Below are 15,182 nucleotides of genomic sequence, written 5' to 3' on the forward strand. Positions count from 1 at the left end.
GGTATCACTTATAGGTTTGAAGAAATATCTGATGCATAATGAAACTCAAACTCTGATAAACTAACTGTTATGCCTAAAAAAACATTATTTTGAAGGAAAAGAGTAATTATCTACGGCAAAAATAGGAGATCAGAAAACTTCCAGATTGGACGACTGATTCTTTTATAATGTCTTTCAGTAGTATAGAGGCAGGGAGTAATGTGGGATATAAGATGAAGATAATTAAATTAACTGAAACTAAATATTTAAAGTGAAAAATCTGGTGTAAACATTCCTAGTACTTTGTCTGTTCCAAATCTTTGCAAATTTGAGACTAAGCGTAAAGGGAGATTTTGGACTCCCCATAAATGAAATAGATGGAAACGAGAGCAGTAGAGAGTGGAAGCGTATAAGAAATATGCGTCGATATGCCTTCTATGTTCTTACCAAAATTCAGAAGGTGAGTATGAGAAAAATGAGAGTTTCAGGAATCTCATTCTCTCTACATCTGATGTATATCATAAAATCTACAAAAGACTATTCTCTCGAGTAATTTTGAAGCGAACGGTCGCATAAGTGCGTTATCGGTGCATTTGCCATTGAATGAAAAAAAAGTCACGACACCACTATATCGGTTTGGGATGGAATGGCTGATGTATTAGGTGTACCGGTAAGTTTCTTCGGTTTTACAACAGATGGCGTAACTTGATTATTATTCCAGTGAATCAAATTTCCAGACATTCGTGTTGGAAAGCTACCGTCATTGCGAGTGGTTTTTCAGTATATGTCAAAAAGTTGAAGCGTAAACAACATAGTTTTTAACCACTTCGAATATGTCAAATTTCGTACCAACGAGAATGTTTTTGCGGGGAGTGTTACTTCATTACTTCAATATGAAGAGAAAAACTGCGGAAAGTCATCGCATTTTGGTGGAAGTTTATGGTGACCATGTTCCAACTGAGCGAACGTGTGTCAGACGTGATTTGCACGGTTTAAAAGTGGTAATTTTGACTTGGAAGACGAAGAACGTTCCGGATCGCCAAAAATGTTCGAAGATGAAGAATTGGAGGCTTCACTCGATCAAGATCCATCACAAACGCAACAAGAACTTTCAGATACACTTGAAGTAGCTCAGCAAACCATATCCGATCGTTTAAAAACAATGAGAATGATCCGAAATTGGGTACCATAATTTAACCCACGAGACGTCGAACGCCGTTTTTTCACGTGCGAACAACTTCTTCAACAGTATAAAAGAAAGGGTTTTTTTGCATCGAATCGTTACTGGCGATAAAAAGTGGGTCCATGACGGCAATCCCAAACGTCGGGCAACGTATGAATACCCCGGCCATGCATCAACATCGACGGCCGCGCGGAATATTCACGGCCAGAAGGTTATGCTGTCTATTTGGTGGGACCAGCTGGATGTGGTGTACTATGAGCTGCTAAAACCGAATGAAACCATTACGGGGGACCTCTACCGACGACAATTGATGCATTTGCACTGAAGGAAAAACGACCACAATACGAGCAAACGATAAAGTTATTTTGCAGCACGACAATGCTCGACCGCATGTCGCGGAACCGGTCAAAACATACTTGGAAACGCTGAAAAAGGAGACGGGGCTCTGGGTACCCTATCCCAACCAATGCAAATTAAGCGTTGGCAGCATAAAATAGGGCTCACGTTTTGTTTAATGTTTGGAGTCATACATGTTAATTTATGATTACGTTGGATAGTTTCCAGCGACGCAAGCGATGTTTGGATACCCATCTGGAAGCTTTCTTGGCGATTTGCAATTAAAATCACTGCTGGAGAATCGCGCGGAGCACTTCATTTTCAATTTTAGGTTACGATTTAACCAAGGCGCCTAGAAGTATATCCTAAGGTGAGGCCGTTTCGTCACTAAGTTGGTCAGGGGAGCGGTATATGAAAACAGTACGGAAGAAAGAAGAAGGGGCATTATTTGCTTGAAGCGTGTAAGAGACAGACTGATCAGGAGCGAGCTTCAGCACTAGCGTATTGTATTTTGTTTACAAACATAACACAGTAGACTTCCAAGATGGCTGAATAGTGCTTTTAGCAAGTTGGCCCACCTTAGGATATACTTCTAGGCGCCTTGATCTAAACCAAGGTGCCTGGGGAAATTGACATTGTAAATACATGCGAGTAGTGGGAACTTTTGTTCCCGCCGAAGTGTTTTGACTAACCAAACCATCAAAACCAGTCCCACATCAACCGTGCGATTATACCATATCATTTTTAAAGTGTCGAAAACAGGGACTTCCGAATTGGCCTTGGTTTTCCCCTTTTTTAACACACATGAAACACACCAACCAGTAGAGAATATAGTTAAAGAGTTAGACTATACATTTAAATGCCGAAATCAGCAAAAACAAGAATTTTATGTGATGAACGGCCGTTGCAACTTAGTGAGTCGGATCAGGGCTACCTTCCCCTAAATATTATTAGCTTTAACTAAATTATAAGGTTTTGTTTCCAATAAGACGGTGAAACATTTCATTTGTTCAGCGAAACAAACCATTTATTCACAACATTGCATCGTCAACTTTTAGTGCACCCTATACGACCATGCCGAATCATTGGCAGTAGCAGTCTCTTTCACACGCACACCATCGAACACGCTCGCCGGCAACGGCGAATAAGCACGCCATACACATCACAAACTCATGCAACGTAATGCCCATGAAAAAGAAAAAGAACCCCGGTTTTGTATACAAACAAAAGTGCATTGTTGTGTGTGCCGCCTCGCGCTCTTGCTGCGGCTCGAAATCTTTCCCAGTGGCTGTAAAGTTGTATGCTCAGGGGTTTCGTAGCGCTCGGAACACGTTCAGTCATTTTCCCTCGCAAATCGTTCCGTTGCTGGAATAGGAACAGTTGCGCGAATCGTGGGTGCTACATAAATTAGTTCGACAAAAGTGTTGAAGTGTGCTTTACCCAGAGTGGTGATTTTTCGAAGAAAATACGTGATTGTAACCGATTGCCGTGTGTCCGAAAAGTGCTCGCTCAGAGGCTAAAAAGGTAGTGAACCTAGCCGCCATTTTGCAATCGACATTCAATATCCCGGCAAAATTAGTGTCAAAACCCCGTTGACAGGCGCTCATGTCCGACGTCGTGACGACATAATTGGGTGCGAAACTAGTTCTGTGTTTCTCTTCAAGATCCAATTGGGCGTTCAAGTTGGATCCCGGCGATGGGTTTGATGCAACTTTGAATAGTTGTGCTGAAATTTAATTGAATTCTGGTGTGAACCGATAGAACAGAAAAATCGTACAACGGGTCGAGAGAAGTGTGGAAGAGAAGATCAAGGGCTCTCACCAACACAAACCAAGGGGAGAATTCATCTGGGAGAGCGGGAACCAATCGGAAGCGAGTATTTTGAATTTTAATGCATGAACTTTGTTTGTGCAACACCAACACATCCCCGATACCGGCCGCGCGTGTGTTTGCCGTAGAACCATCTAGGGACGAAGAACCTCCGTTGAAATTGGTGTTCCCTCCATTCCTGGAGTTTAGTTGAGTACGAGAGTGGTCCGTATGAAGAGTGTAGTGCGCGCGAAAAACGATCCCGATACGATTCGCTGCTGTGTTGTTTCTATGCCTACTACCCCTCCCTGCCGATTTGAACCGAGAGGATATTGCCGTTTGACGGGTGCGCGCTGAGAAGACGAAAGCTGGTGTAAAGCAACCGGAGAAGGATAATCTCTCAGAGTGAGTGGTGTGGTCTCTAGCTGGTCGTTTCCTGCTTTTCGTGGAACGCGGCTTTCTGTGTTTTGCTACAACATTTCTTGTACCCTTGTGGAAAGTAGCAGCCGGCTCCCCTCCAATCGCCTGCCTGTCCCCTTGTTTGGGAAAGCATTAATCGCATTTTCGCTCTCTCTGTTTTTACACCGGTGCTGTGCGCTAGAAGTGGGGAGAATATTTTGTTTTGAGCTAATGAGTAAAGAAGAGGGAAAACGTGAAACAATCCAGCAGGCGGAAATATAAGATAAATATTCTTAGAGGAATATAAGTGTGTACACGATTATAAGTTTATGACCCATTTTGACACCGAGCGCTAAAATGTTCGAATTAGAAGAGATGAGTAGCGGATTCCATGACGTGTTACTTAACAAGTACAGTGTAAGTAGACTAGAATATACACATTACAGGTTACAAATCGTGAGAGTGTTCCGGCATATATCAGGGCTCAGTGTCAAATAATCCACCGTAGAAGGCTCATTGCATGTCATTTGGCCTCGCCAAAAATCATAGTTCTTTTCTTTGTCATCCATTTCAACAGTTCTCAAACCAAGTTCAAGGCCAAAAAGCCGGTTTTTTTATGTTGCTTCATTCCGAACTTCGACTGTGTGTTTTTTTTTGGCGAAGTTTAAATGAGATTCTTCCTTTCTCTCACTCATTTATGAAGGCACTATGAATATATGTGACCGGGATACTGCTCTTCTAATAGTGAAAAAGCACGTGCTCCTTCGATCGAGTTTCTGGGTAGTCAACGAACTTTGGCAGTGTAACTAGTGGGATATACGATGATAGAAGTTCTCCTTGATACTATTGAATGGGGCGAATGTGAAAATTCTCGATGAATAATCCACGCGGTTGATTATTGTTGCATTTCATGTTGTTTAAATTGAACCCCTTCGGCAGGAAGGAAGGAAGGTATTGAATTAGAGAGACTTTAAACTCTGAGAGTTCATTCGTCTCTTAGCATCCCCTTCGGCAGTGCATAGTAGAGTATATGGTCGTGGTATTCGGATTGTGTTGGTCTTTGGCTGAAGTTCTAATATCACTTTGATCAAACAATCTGATAGCACTGACATTCTTCCACTCTCAGATACTAAGCTGTTAGACAACAGCGATTTTTGTCTAGCGATGTCTGTTTTGTTTGAATTAACTCACCAGCTTTCTTTCGGTGTTTGTCAATCGTTTCCGTCTACATAAATAAATTTGAATATCATCAACATAAAGATGTATCCTAAAATATTTCAAAACTGACGGAAAAAGGAGCGCACCCGTGAGGAACATCGGAGAAAATTGGTTTGAGGGAAGACAATATTTCATTAGATTATTTCATTTCATTAGTTTCCCGATATCCTGACAAACATTCAATTTTTCCTGATTTTTCTGAAATTATCCTGATTTTTCTACTTTTTACTCCATCAGAATGAAAATTATCCGTAAAAATTATAAGGGTAGTAGGGGCAAAGTGGTCATCTGCTTGTTTGATAGTATAACTATTGACTATAGATGCCGTATCGATAGTCACCTTATGTTTGAAGAATTTAATGACTTTTGAGTCACCCTGTACATCAGTAGAGCTATCGCATATTAAAATATAAATAAAAACCGAAATTGCTCTCTCGATAGCCATTCGGCCGTAGTTCTGTACGTTTCAGAGTGTAATATTGCTCATCAGAAACTTTTTGGATTCAATGTCAATATAATAAAATTTTATATAACACTAGTTGACCCTGCAAATTTAATCTTGCCCAAAATTGTTTTTTTTTGTTATAAATACAGGTAAACTTCGATATAACGTACCCTCGATATAACGTACATTTTACCTCGATATAACGTACACATGATCGAAGTCCAGAATTTTTTTTTTATTTTTTTTTCTGAAAGAACAATAAATTATCTGTATTTTGATACTAAAGCTTGTGTTGTAACATTATTCAATCCCGAAATACTACTGTTTTGTGATTCCGGATTCTAAATGAATCAAACTTCAATCAACTGAACGAAGGGAAACATCATGAGAAAAGTTGGCTTCGTCTCCTAATTGATTTTATTCATCAACCTTACTCAAACAGCAAAACAATGAAGTAATATAAGCTACGTTTCAGAGATCTTTATTATGCTTCGATATAACGTACATTTCGATACAACGTACAATTTTGAAAGCAAAATGTACGTTATATCGAAGTTACCCTGTACTTTCAAATATTCACGTTTTGTTACTAAGCGAACGTCCATGGTTTCAATCGCAGTAACGTTCATTGATTAATTTTGACCCTTTACAAATTTCTTTCACTATAAATTTCCTAGTACTTATACCAGAACTCATCATTATAATATCAAATTATTTTCAGACCCAATTCTCGTTCAAGATTTTTCAATCACTTGCAAATAACATGTTTCTCCCATACTTGGAATACATTTTTGATACAGAAAATATAATAAAATGATGACATCTGAAATGGGACGATTCCTTCCTCGAGTTTTACTCTTACACCTTTTCTTGATTAGTTCTCGAATTATGCAGAATTTTGTGTTTCATCTGTATGACAGCTCCCTTAGAGAGGGGAGAGGAAAGTCGTATCACGATAAAAACATTTCTTGTCCCCTCATATGAAATTTGGTTCCATTTGCGTCAATTAGTTCTCGAGTTATGCAGATATTTGTGTTTCATTTGTATGGCGGCCCCTCCTTAGAGAGGAGGGGGGGGGGGTCTTAGTTGCCCCCTTAAACTTTCACATGCCAAATTTGGTTCCATTTGTTTAATTTAATCTTGAACTATGCAGAAATTTATGTTTCATTCGCATGGGAATTTTTTTCTGGAAAGCTGAGGATTTTTTACATAACATATCTCGATATCGAAGATGCTATTTTTTTCGTTTTTGAGTTATGATTTTTTAAATTTAATCGACGGTTCGCAAAAACAAATTTTCCCCATTTTTGCCACTACAAAAAATCATAACTATTGAACTAGTGAACCGATTCAGATGATCGGCATATAAAATTGTAAAAGCTTCAAGTTAGTTTTCTTTGAAAAAATATACTTTTGCAAAAAAAATTGGATGTTCGTTTTTGTAATTATTGATTGGGTGAGTTTTTCATAATTATCTCGATAGAGGGCGCTATATTTTTTCTGGAAAACTGAGGTTTTTTTACAAAACATATCTCGATATCAGAGATGCTATTTTTTCGTTTTTGAGTTATTCTTTTGCAAAATTAACATGTTTTATGTCTTCGTTCTAAATTCCTATGTAGCTAGATTAGACCTGTGCGTCTAGAATCCAATCTTCCCGTAAGTGTGATATTTTTTCAAAGAAGGTTATTGGCTTCAATTTAGTATGACGGTCATCTGAATCAGTTCAGCAGTTCAAATGTTATGAATTTTTGCGAAAAGTAATTTTTGGATAAAGGGGGAATAGTGATATTTCGAACCACCGGTTAGCTTTGAAAAATCATATCTCAAAAACAAAAACAATAACATCTATAAAATCAAGCTATGTAATGTATAAAATCCTCAGCTTTCCAGAAAAAATATAAAAAATATAACGCCCTCTAGCTTTAACCGAGAAAACTATGAGAATCTAACTCAATCAATAATTACAGAAACAAAAATCCTAATTTTCCGCAAGAGTATATTCATTTTTCCAAAGAAAACTAACTTATAAGCTTCAATTTGATATGTCGATCATCTGAATCGGCCCAGCAGTTCAAAAGTTATGATTTTTTGTAGTGGCAAAAATAATAAAAAATAAGGCAACAATCTCTGCGTTTGTGGTCAAGGTTATCACGACATCGAGCATGTTGTTTGGTCGTGCGAGGTGTATCTTGTCGTCAGATCGAATTTAGAAAACTCCCTTCGGACCCGAGGAAGACAGCTCAATGTGTCGGTGAGAGATGTGTTGGCTCAGTTAGACCTTGATTACATGTCCCATATATATATATATGTTTTCCTTAAAGCTATCGATCTTCGTGTATGATTGTCCCTATGTCGTCATATCCTCCTTTTCATCCATTGCGAGCGATTGTCCCCCTTGCTATAAACAGTAAAACAAGTTGAAATATAAATATACAATAGACATACGAATAGATTTAAGAATTCAGTGTGATTATCTACATTGTAACAATTCTCTTACATCCCATCCCTTTCCTGAAAAAAATATGTCACCCTTCTAAACTCGAGTAAACCGCGAGTAATCGAGTAATTTCCATAGAGTTAGGAAAATTGTTTATATATAGTTTCAAAAAATATATTTAAGAATTCGGCTCCTTTAAACTTATGTAACTGAGCTTGTAAAAACAAACGAATTAAAAAAAAGGACGAAAACAAAAGCCATTGCTTTTGCAAGTTCAATATTTTATCATAAAAGGGCTAGCTTATTGGCTTTGATTCGATATACCAATCATATAAATCATCTAAAATGTGTGGTTCAAAAGTTATGAAATTTGAAAAAAAGTCATTTTTGGGGAAAAGTATTTTTTGGATCACCCCAAAATGGAAATGGGCACCCAAATAAAAAAATACGGGTCTAATGTTTTGCGATAAAGAACAAAAGTACCACTTTTCATGGAAATCTTAGAACCACTATATTGGTTTGGCATGGAATGGCTGTATATATATACCTCTATTCTGTATTTCAATCGACTCGAAATATTTCGAGCGACTCGATAAAATTCCATTCTGTATTCCGTTCGAGTTGTTTTTACATTTCGTTCGATGTGTTCCTCTTCGAACATTAAATGGACAACGCGTTCGAGATAGGGAATGCGAAATTATAACTCGAATGAAATGGAAATTCGTCGGAATATAGAAAATGGGGCTGATAGACTAGCTGGCCCGGCGCACCTCGTCCAACGCACAATTGATATTGAGTTCCCACAGAAATTATTTTTATGTACTTGATCTATACACGCGGTCGCAGACTAAGGCGCATCTAACTTGATACTGACTGTTTGAATCTGTTGATCCGTTCTTGAGTTAAATCGTGAGGAACGGACACCAAATAATTTTTATTTATATAGATTTTCTAATAATGCAATGACATCTAAAGATAGTTTATTTCCTCTGAATTTTTTTTATTGTGACGACTAAATATCACACTGGTCAAAATGATCGATTTGTTAGAAATAGGTAAATAAACACTGTCGGCAGTTCTAGTGTTCAAATATGTTTACAATCCACCGATAGAAACTCGACTGGTCAAACCGGTGTAATGTCTGAAATTGACTGATTATTAAAATTCATGTTATTATTCAGTTTATTAACAACGATATTCGACTTCAAAATTGACCTAAGAAATACAGACCAAACTGATTTTGCAGAGATATTACCGAATAGTAAATTTAATTCGGACGAAACATAAACTGCTAATCGTCATATTGTTTTTGACGTAGAACTACGTCTTTCATTAAGGGTGCCAAATCTGAAAACAGGTCACGTTTTTATGAAATAAAGTTAACGTTAGTAACTGTTTTTGCCGCGAACGGATTTTGGCGATTTACATACCAAACGAATCGGAAATTCCCTAAGATTTGTTTGATATGCTGTACATTACAATCCTCCGGTGTGTAAATGGTTAAAATTCATGAAAAATACGTTTTCCCATACATTTGTTCTGCTGATTTGTGAGCTTTTCTACCCGTGCCTTCAATAACGAGCAACGAAGAAGAAATCGCAAGATTTAAAATCTCCGAAGGGGAATATTTGCCTAGAATATAAACAGTGGATCTCGCTGAGGCAAGCTTCCATTCTTGGTGAGGACACCGACAGGACAACACCGTTGCTAGGCGAGCTGAACAGCGAAGGATCGAGCGCCTTTCTCAAGGCAATGGAGGTGAACGAGTGGGAAACTTTCCCAAGGGTCTTTTTGAAGACTAGAAACGAATGAACTGAAAAGTTTAAAGTCTCTTTAATTCAATAGAAGAAGAAAAAGGCAAGCTTTCAGTATCGTTCTAGATACGAAGCAATGAAAATCGCTTGTTCTTCCTTGTTTTGTGTCATCACATGTCTTCGTTTCGGATTGAGCTGTGGACGCGACCAAATCACTCGGAATCATTGCATCAAACTGACGCCATTGCATTAATGTTTTGAGCTACACAATTGTGTGGGGAAGTATCAAGCCAGGTTATCGTCGGCCCACCAAGAAAATAAATGTTCTGAAATGTTGCCTGTGATTTGGGTAAGCTAATCTAGACCGGTAATATTAACAGAAGCATAGCAAACCGGAGATGTTTGTATACTAAGTTGCTTCAAGCCATCGATATATGGGTATTTGCGTGCAAAATGATGAGAAGTGTTTATATTTCTAGCAGCTTCAAGCAATCAATGTATGGCTCTGTATGCATGCTATGGCGAACGCTTGGTTTACGTTGCACGAACGATGCCTAGAGGTGCGATTCCACTGAAACAATTCTAAATAAAATGTGGCATGGTATTTGATACTTGCAGGTATTGCCACTGTTGTAGGTTCCATGCGGTGTCAAAGATATATTGATGTAGTTATGAGCTGTGACATAAGGGAGCTGGTACAACAAGTATATAATAGATTGTAGCCGAGTGTATGTCAATTGTGAAAAAGGCCACCGGAATAGCGTTCGAGGTAAATTTACAATGCATTGAAAGAAATTGACACATGCGATCAGCTAGTAAATTGTTATGCGAGGGCAAGAATGAATCATTAAACAATTATCGTTAACTGATTCTACGATTTAAAACATAAACCATTCCAAGGCGATCAAACCATTCTACTAAACAGTTATTTCTAAAATTTCACAGCATAATATCCGAAGTTATAAACAAGTGACTTATATAAAATAACAGCGTAGTTCTACGTCAACAATGCGGCTGTATCTTGGACACAACCTCATATAATTTTTTCACTCTGAATGTTGAAGATATTAAGTGATTCAATGTAAGTGACCTTCTTCTCATTCGCTTCGATGTATATAGGCTCGAACCGGACATCACTAATCATTCCATAATTTATTTATTTTTTGTCTCAGAGCCTCTGTAGGTTCTCGTTCTTTTTTTTTTTTTTGCATACATTACGAATTGGGCAACAAAGCAAAACTCGGGGAAAAATAAACCCTGTATCATTCTGTTTCGCTTTCGCGCTGCCCTTCATATTTGTTCCCAGGCGAGCGAATGTTTTTTTCCCACGGGACATTGTGAATCGCACCGCGCTAGGCGACGAAATAATTTAGGCTTTCCTAATTTAAAGGGCTCCCTCCCGTTTAAAGACCCCTGGCTTCGCGATTTTGTATACTATCAAGACTTGTTGTTTAGGATGAAGTGCTTATTGAGTTTTGATTATTAGTCGCTTTGCGGACGTGATCCGCAGCAACTACGCGTGAAAAATGCTACACGCATAAGGGAAAGGGGCGGGGAGAACTCAATTATCCTCCCCCTTTTGAGTCGTCATGCAAGACTGACGAATCGTGGATGCCAAGATTGGGGGCTACGGTTGATTCTGTGCCTTCCAAGCACTGGAGGCATTTTCTGCGAAAGATAAAAGTAAAAAGGCGATTCGGGATTCGTGTTTTCAAGGCCAGACACCAGACGCTCTGGAAAAGCGCATGGGCATCATCTCTTCTGTTGGTAGAAGGGTTGTGATGTATCATGAGTAAGGTACCAGGAGCGCAAGAATTGCAGAATATCATGGAGCATTTTCTAAGCTCACTCGCTTTTTTTTTTGCTACTCCTGTTTCCGACCAAACTCGAGTCCAGATGTAAAACCATAATTGTTGCCCTACCCAAAAAAAACACAATGACCCAATAATGTTTTAGGTATCAATTTTTTTCCCTCAAAACCAAAAACCAACTGTACAAACTAACTCAGTCAATAAATCATTGCACACTCTCTCTCTCTGTGTTTTGGTATACGTACTGGTTTTTCACACAGGCGAGGTCAGTTTTCCTGGATTCTCACCTTGTCATCTTCTTCTTTGAGGTCGATCGGCGCTTTGACATTCACACATTCGAAGTAAACACGAGGTTCCACACGTTACTCTACCTCTGTTCAAATTCCCAGAGAATTTAGACCATGCAATTGCTTTATTGCTTCCCTCCTCTTTCACTGCATTATCCCTTTAAATCTTTTTCACTTCTATTCAATTTTAAAGAGAGAAGCAATAAATTCTAGCATGTCGTAAATTTGTTTAAACCCCCCTACCTAGAACATCCTTTCCAGTGTCTGAGGTGCATTGATGCCTTTTATTTTCAGACTGCAAAAAAAATGGGTGACCAATGAATGTTGATTCGTATGTGCTAGAAAAGGTAATGCTTTTGGCGCCTTCCCCCGTTGGGGATCATAAATTCTCAAGTGCAAGGGATATCATAAAATCACTTCAGAGAGAGAGAGAGAGAGAAAGAGGGCAATTAAACGATATTTTTGGTGTCATTAAGTACAAATTGTCCTACTAATAAATACTTCCCTTTGAAAGATAATTGGTTTAATAGGATTTGTGTTAAAATCCGATGCTAGCGCCTTGTGGGAGATTTGGGAATGGTGGGAATTTCAATTGGATTTGATTTACTAAATTGGTTGTCAGAACCATGATTAAATTTGAAATATTCGAAAACTGGATGAATGAGATCTAAAGTCTTAAATTTGGGATAAGACATAGAGCATATCCCGAAGCCTTGAATCTAGGATCTAAATGTGAATAAAATATTTGAAGTCCTGAGTTTGATACCCAAATTTGAGTAACGCCTCTGAAATTTTGAATTTATAATCTCAACTAAATATAATCTATAAACTTAAACATCAACTCTTAAGGTTTGAAAAGTAATAAATCTTAATGAAATTCGAAACATCTGAAGATCAAAAGTTGAATTCGAAGTCGTAAATTTGGAATCTGAAAAACGAATATAACCCATCCCGGAATCTCCAAATTTAGAATGAATGTAGCCCGTGTTATCCATCTGGAATTATCCAAAATCGTAGAACTTGATGTGGGCAAGATTATAGAGTGTAAGGATTGGAATACCAATCTGAATTAAAGCTTGTGTTTTCTACATCTGGAATCTGGATAGAATCTTGAGGTTTAATTATGGAGTCTGAATCGAACATAAATAAGCTTCGAAATTTACTCAAATTTATCTGATTTTTGGTTTCCGGGTTTTATTTGTTTGCAGAGTTCTGACTTAAGATCTTAAGATCCGGTATTCGAGTTGAGTTCTAAATTATGGATCCGAAATCTATACTCCAGATGCTGTAAACGAATAAAATCCGGAACCCAAAAGTTTGGAGTCTGAATTGTGGATCTGAAACATGAATATGAATAAAAAGTAAATATAATCTATATATATATATATATATATATATATATATATATATATATATATATATATATATATATATATATATATATATAAATGGATTTCTGTCTGTCTGATTCTCATGGACTCGGAAACTACTGAACCTATCAACATGAAAATTGGTATGTATGGGTTTTTGGGGCCGGGGAAGGTTTTCGTGATAGCTTGAGACCCCTCCCATCTTTCTAAGAGGGGGCTGCCATACAAATTAAACACAAATTTCTGCATTACTCGGGAATTAATCAAGCAAATGAAACCAAATTTGGCATGTGAAGGTTTTAGGGTGCAATAAATGTTTTACGGTTGTTAGATACTCCTCCCCCCTCTTTTAGGGGGGCTGCCATACAAATGAAACACAAATTTCTGCATTACTCGAGAATTAATCAAGAAAATGAAACCAAATTTGGCATGTGGAGGTTTTAGGGTGCAATAAATGTTTCTATGGTGGTTAGACACTCCTCCCTCCTCTCTAATGGCTGTCATACAAATGAATTGAGAATTAATCAAGCAAATGTAACCAAATTTGGCATGTGCAGGTTTTAGGGTGCAATAAATGATACTATGGTGGTTAGACTCTCCACCCCTCTCTCTAAGGGGGGGCCATACAAACGAAACATACATTTCTGCATAACTCAAGAACTAATCAAGCAAACTGAACCAAATTTGGCATGTGGAGGTTTTAGGAGGCGAGAAACATTTCTAATGTGGTTCAATACTCCAATCACCTTTCTGGAATGGAGAGGGAGGGGTGTCATACCATTGTTGAAATAGTACGCATATTTCAACCAAAAATATTCCAACCAAACATGACAATTGAAAATTTTCGGAAAACTCTGAAGGAAAAAGGGAAAATTTGGAAAAAAAAAATTCCCATATGTTCTACAATTACATAGTGACAAATGCTGTTAGTCCATCTGACGTTTGCGCTAGCGAAATTGGTCTTTGTTCGAAACTGGAAATGGATTTTAATGTGATGAAACGCACTCCTATATCTTCTTCTATCTATACCAATAAAAATTATCGCCAAATGTGTGTGATAAGAGCAGAACTCGAGGAAGAAATTGTCCGATTTAGAGCTGTCTTCGTTCTATCATATTTTCTGTATAAAACATTTATGCCATGTGAAACCATGGAGAAACATGTTATTTCCAAGTGGTTGAAAAATTTTGAACGAGAATTGTGTCTGAAAATAATCTGATATTTTAATAATGAGTTTTGTTAGAAATACTAGGAATTTTAGTAATAATAGTAAAAGCTAAATTCAACGGGATCGATTAGAAGATCAATGATTGAACAGTTCTGCGTTTGGACCCATGAACTTGCTCATAGTAAGAAAACATTCAAAGTATTGATAACAAAAAACAAATGTTGGGTGGGACGAAATTTGCCGGGTCAGCAAGTAATATGAACAAAATTTGATGTCTTTAATCTGTATTCTAAGTCCGAATATAATTTGAATTTTAAAATCTTGAAATCTGCATCTCAATCCAATACGAAGACTTGATGTAATTACAATCTGAGATTTTATATGACCTGACTTTGAATAAATAAAAGCTGAAGTTCTGAATCCGTACAAAATATTAATTCTTCAATCCGGATTATGAAAACGAAGATATTTTTAATTTCAAAAACTTGGAATTTGAACACAATCTGGATCTCATGTGATTGCAATTTGTTTTATGTTTGATTCAGGGATAGACTAACAATACGTTGATTTTGGTAAATTTGAATGAAATCTTAAAAATCCTAATTAAATATGAAATCTGTAAATGAGTAAACCTTGGAATATGCAAGCCGGGACTAGATGAAATCTGATTTGATAAAAACATTCGAGTTTATCATGCATTTTTTTGATAAAAACCACTAACTTTTAAGTTTTTCACTTCTATAATGTTACCTAAATCCACTTCTTTCAAAGTTTCACAACTGTATCCTGCACTAATTTGTTTCAACTTTCAAATGGACGCAACAGAATTGTCCTACGCAGTATAATTTTTGAGTTAGAGCCAGTCTAAGGCAATCAGAGCCCGAAACAGAGAAAACGTTCAATAACTCTGCCATTGCTGAAATTAGAACATATACGTAGAAAGATTTTTTTTTTCATCAAATATGATCCACTATCACCTCTTG

The 15,182-nt window shown here is 37.4% G+C and overlaps 1 protein-coding gene across 3 annotated transcripts in view; it reads left to right on the forward strand.

Annotated features, from left to right (window-relative positions):
• Positions 1–2,770: 2,770 nt before the first annotated feature.
• LOC129761867 (uncharacterized) overlaps positions 2,771–15,182 on the forward strand; it is a 51,369-nt gene continuing 38,957 nt past the window's right edge. The window contains exons 1-2 of one of the 3 annotated variants that reach the window (XM_055759686.1): positions 2,771–3,712; positions 3,909–4,123. In XM_055759686.1, coding sequence (XP_055615661.1) covers positions 4,064–4,123 — 60 coding nt within the window. In that variant the 5' untranslated portion in view covers positions 2,771–3,712; positions 3,909–4,063. The remainder of the gene's footprint in view (positions 3,713–3,908; positions 4,124–15,182) is intronic. The other 2 variants (XM_055759687.1, XM_055759688.1) reach the window with 2 other exon arrangements.

This window comes from Toxorhynchites rutilus, chromosome 1 (assembly GCF_029784135.1).
Source record: "Toxorhynchites rutilus septentrionalis strain SRP chromosome 1, ASM2978413v1, whole genome shotgun sequence".
Classification (NCBI taxonomy): Eukaryota; Metazoa; Arthropoda; class Insecta; order Diptera; family Culicidae; genus Toxorhynchites; species Toxorhynchites rutilus.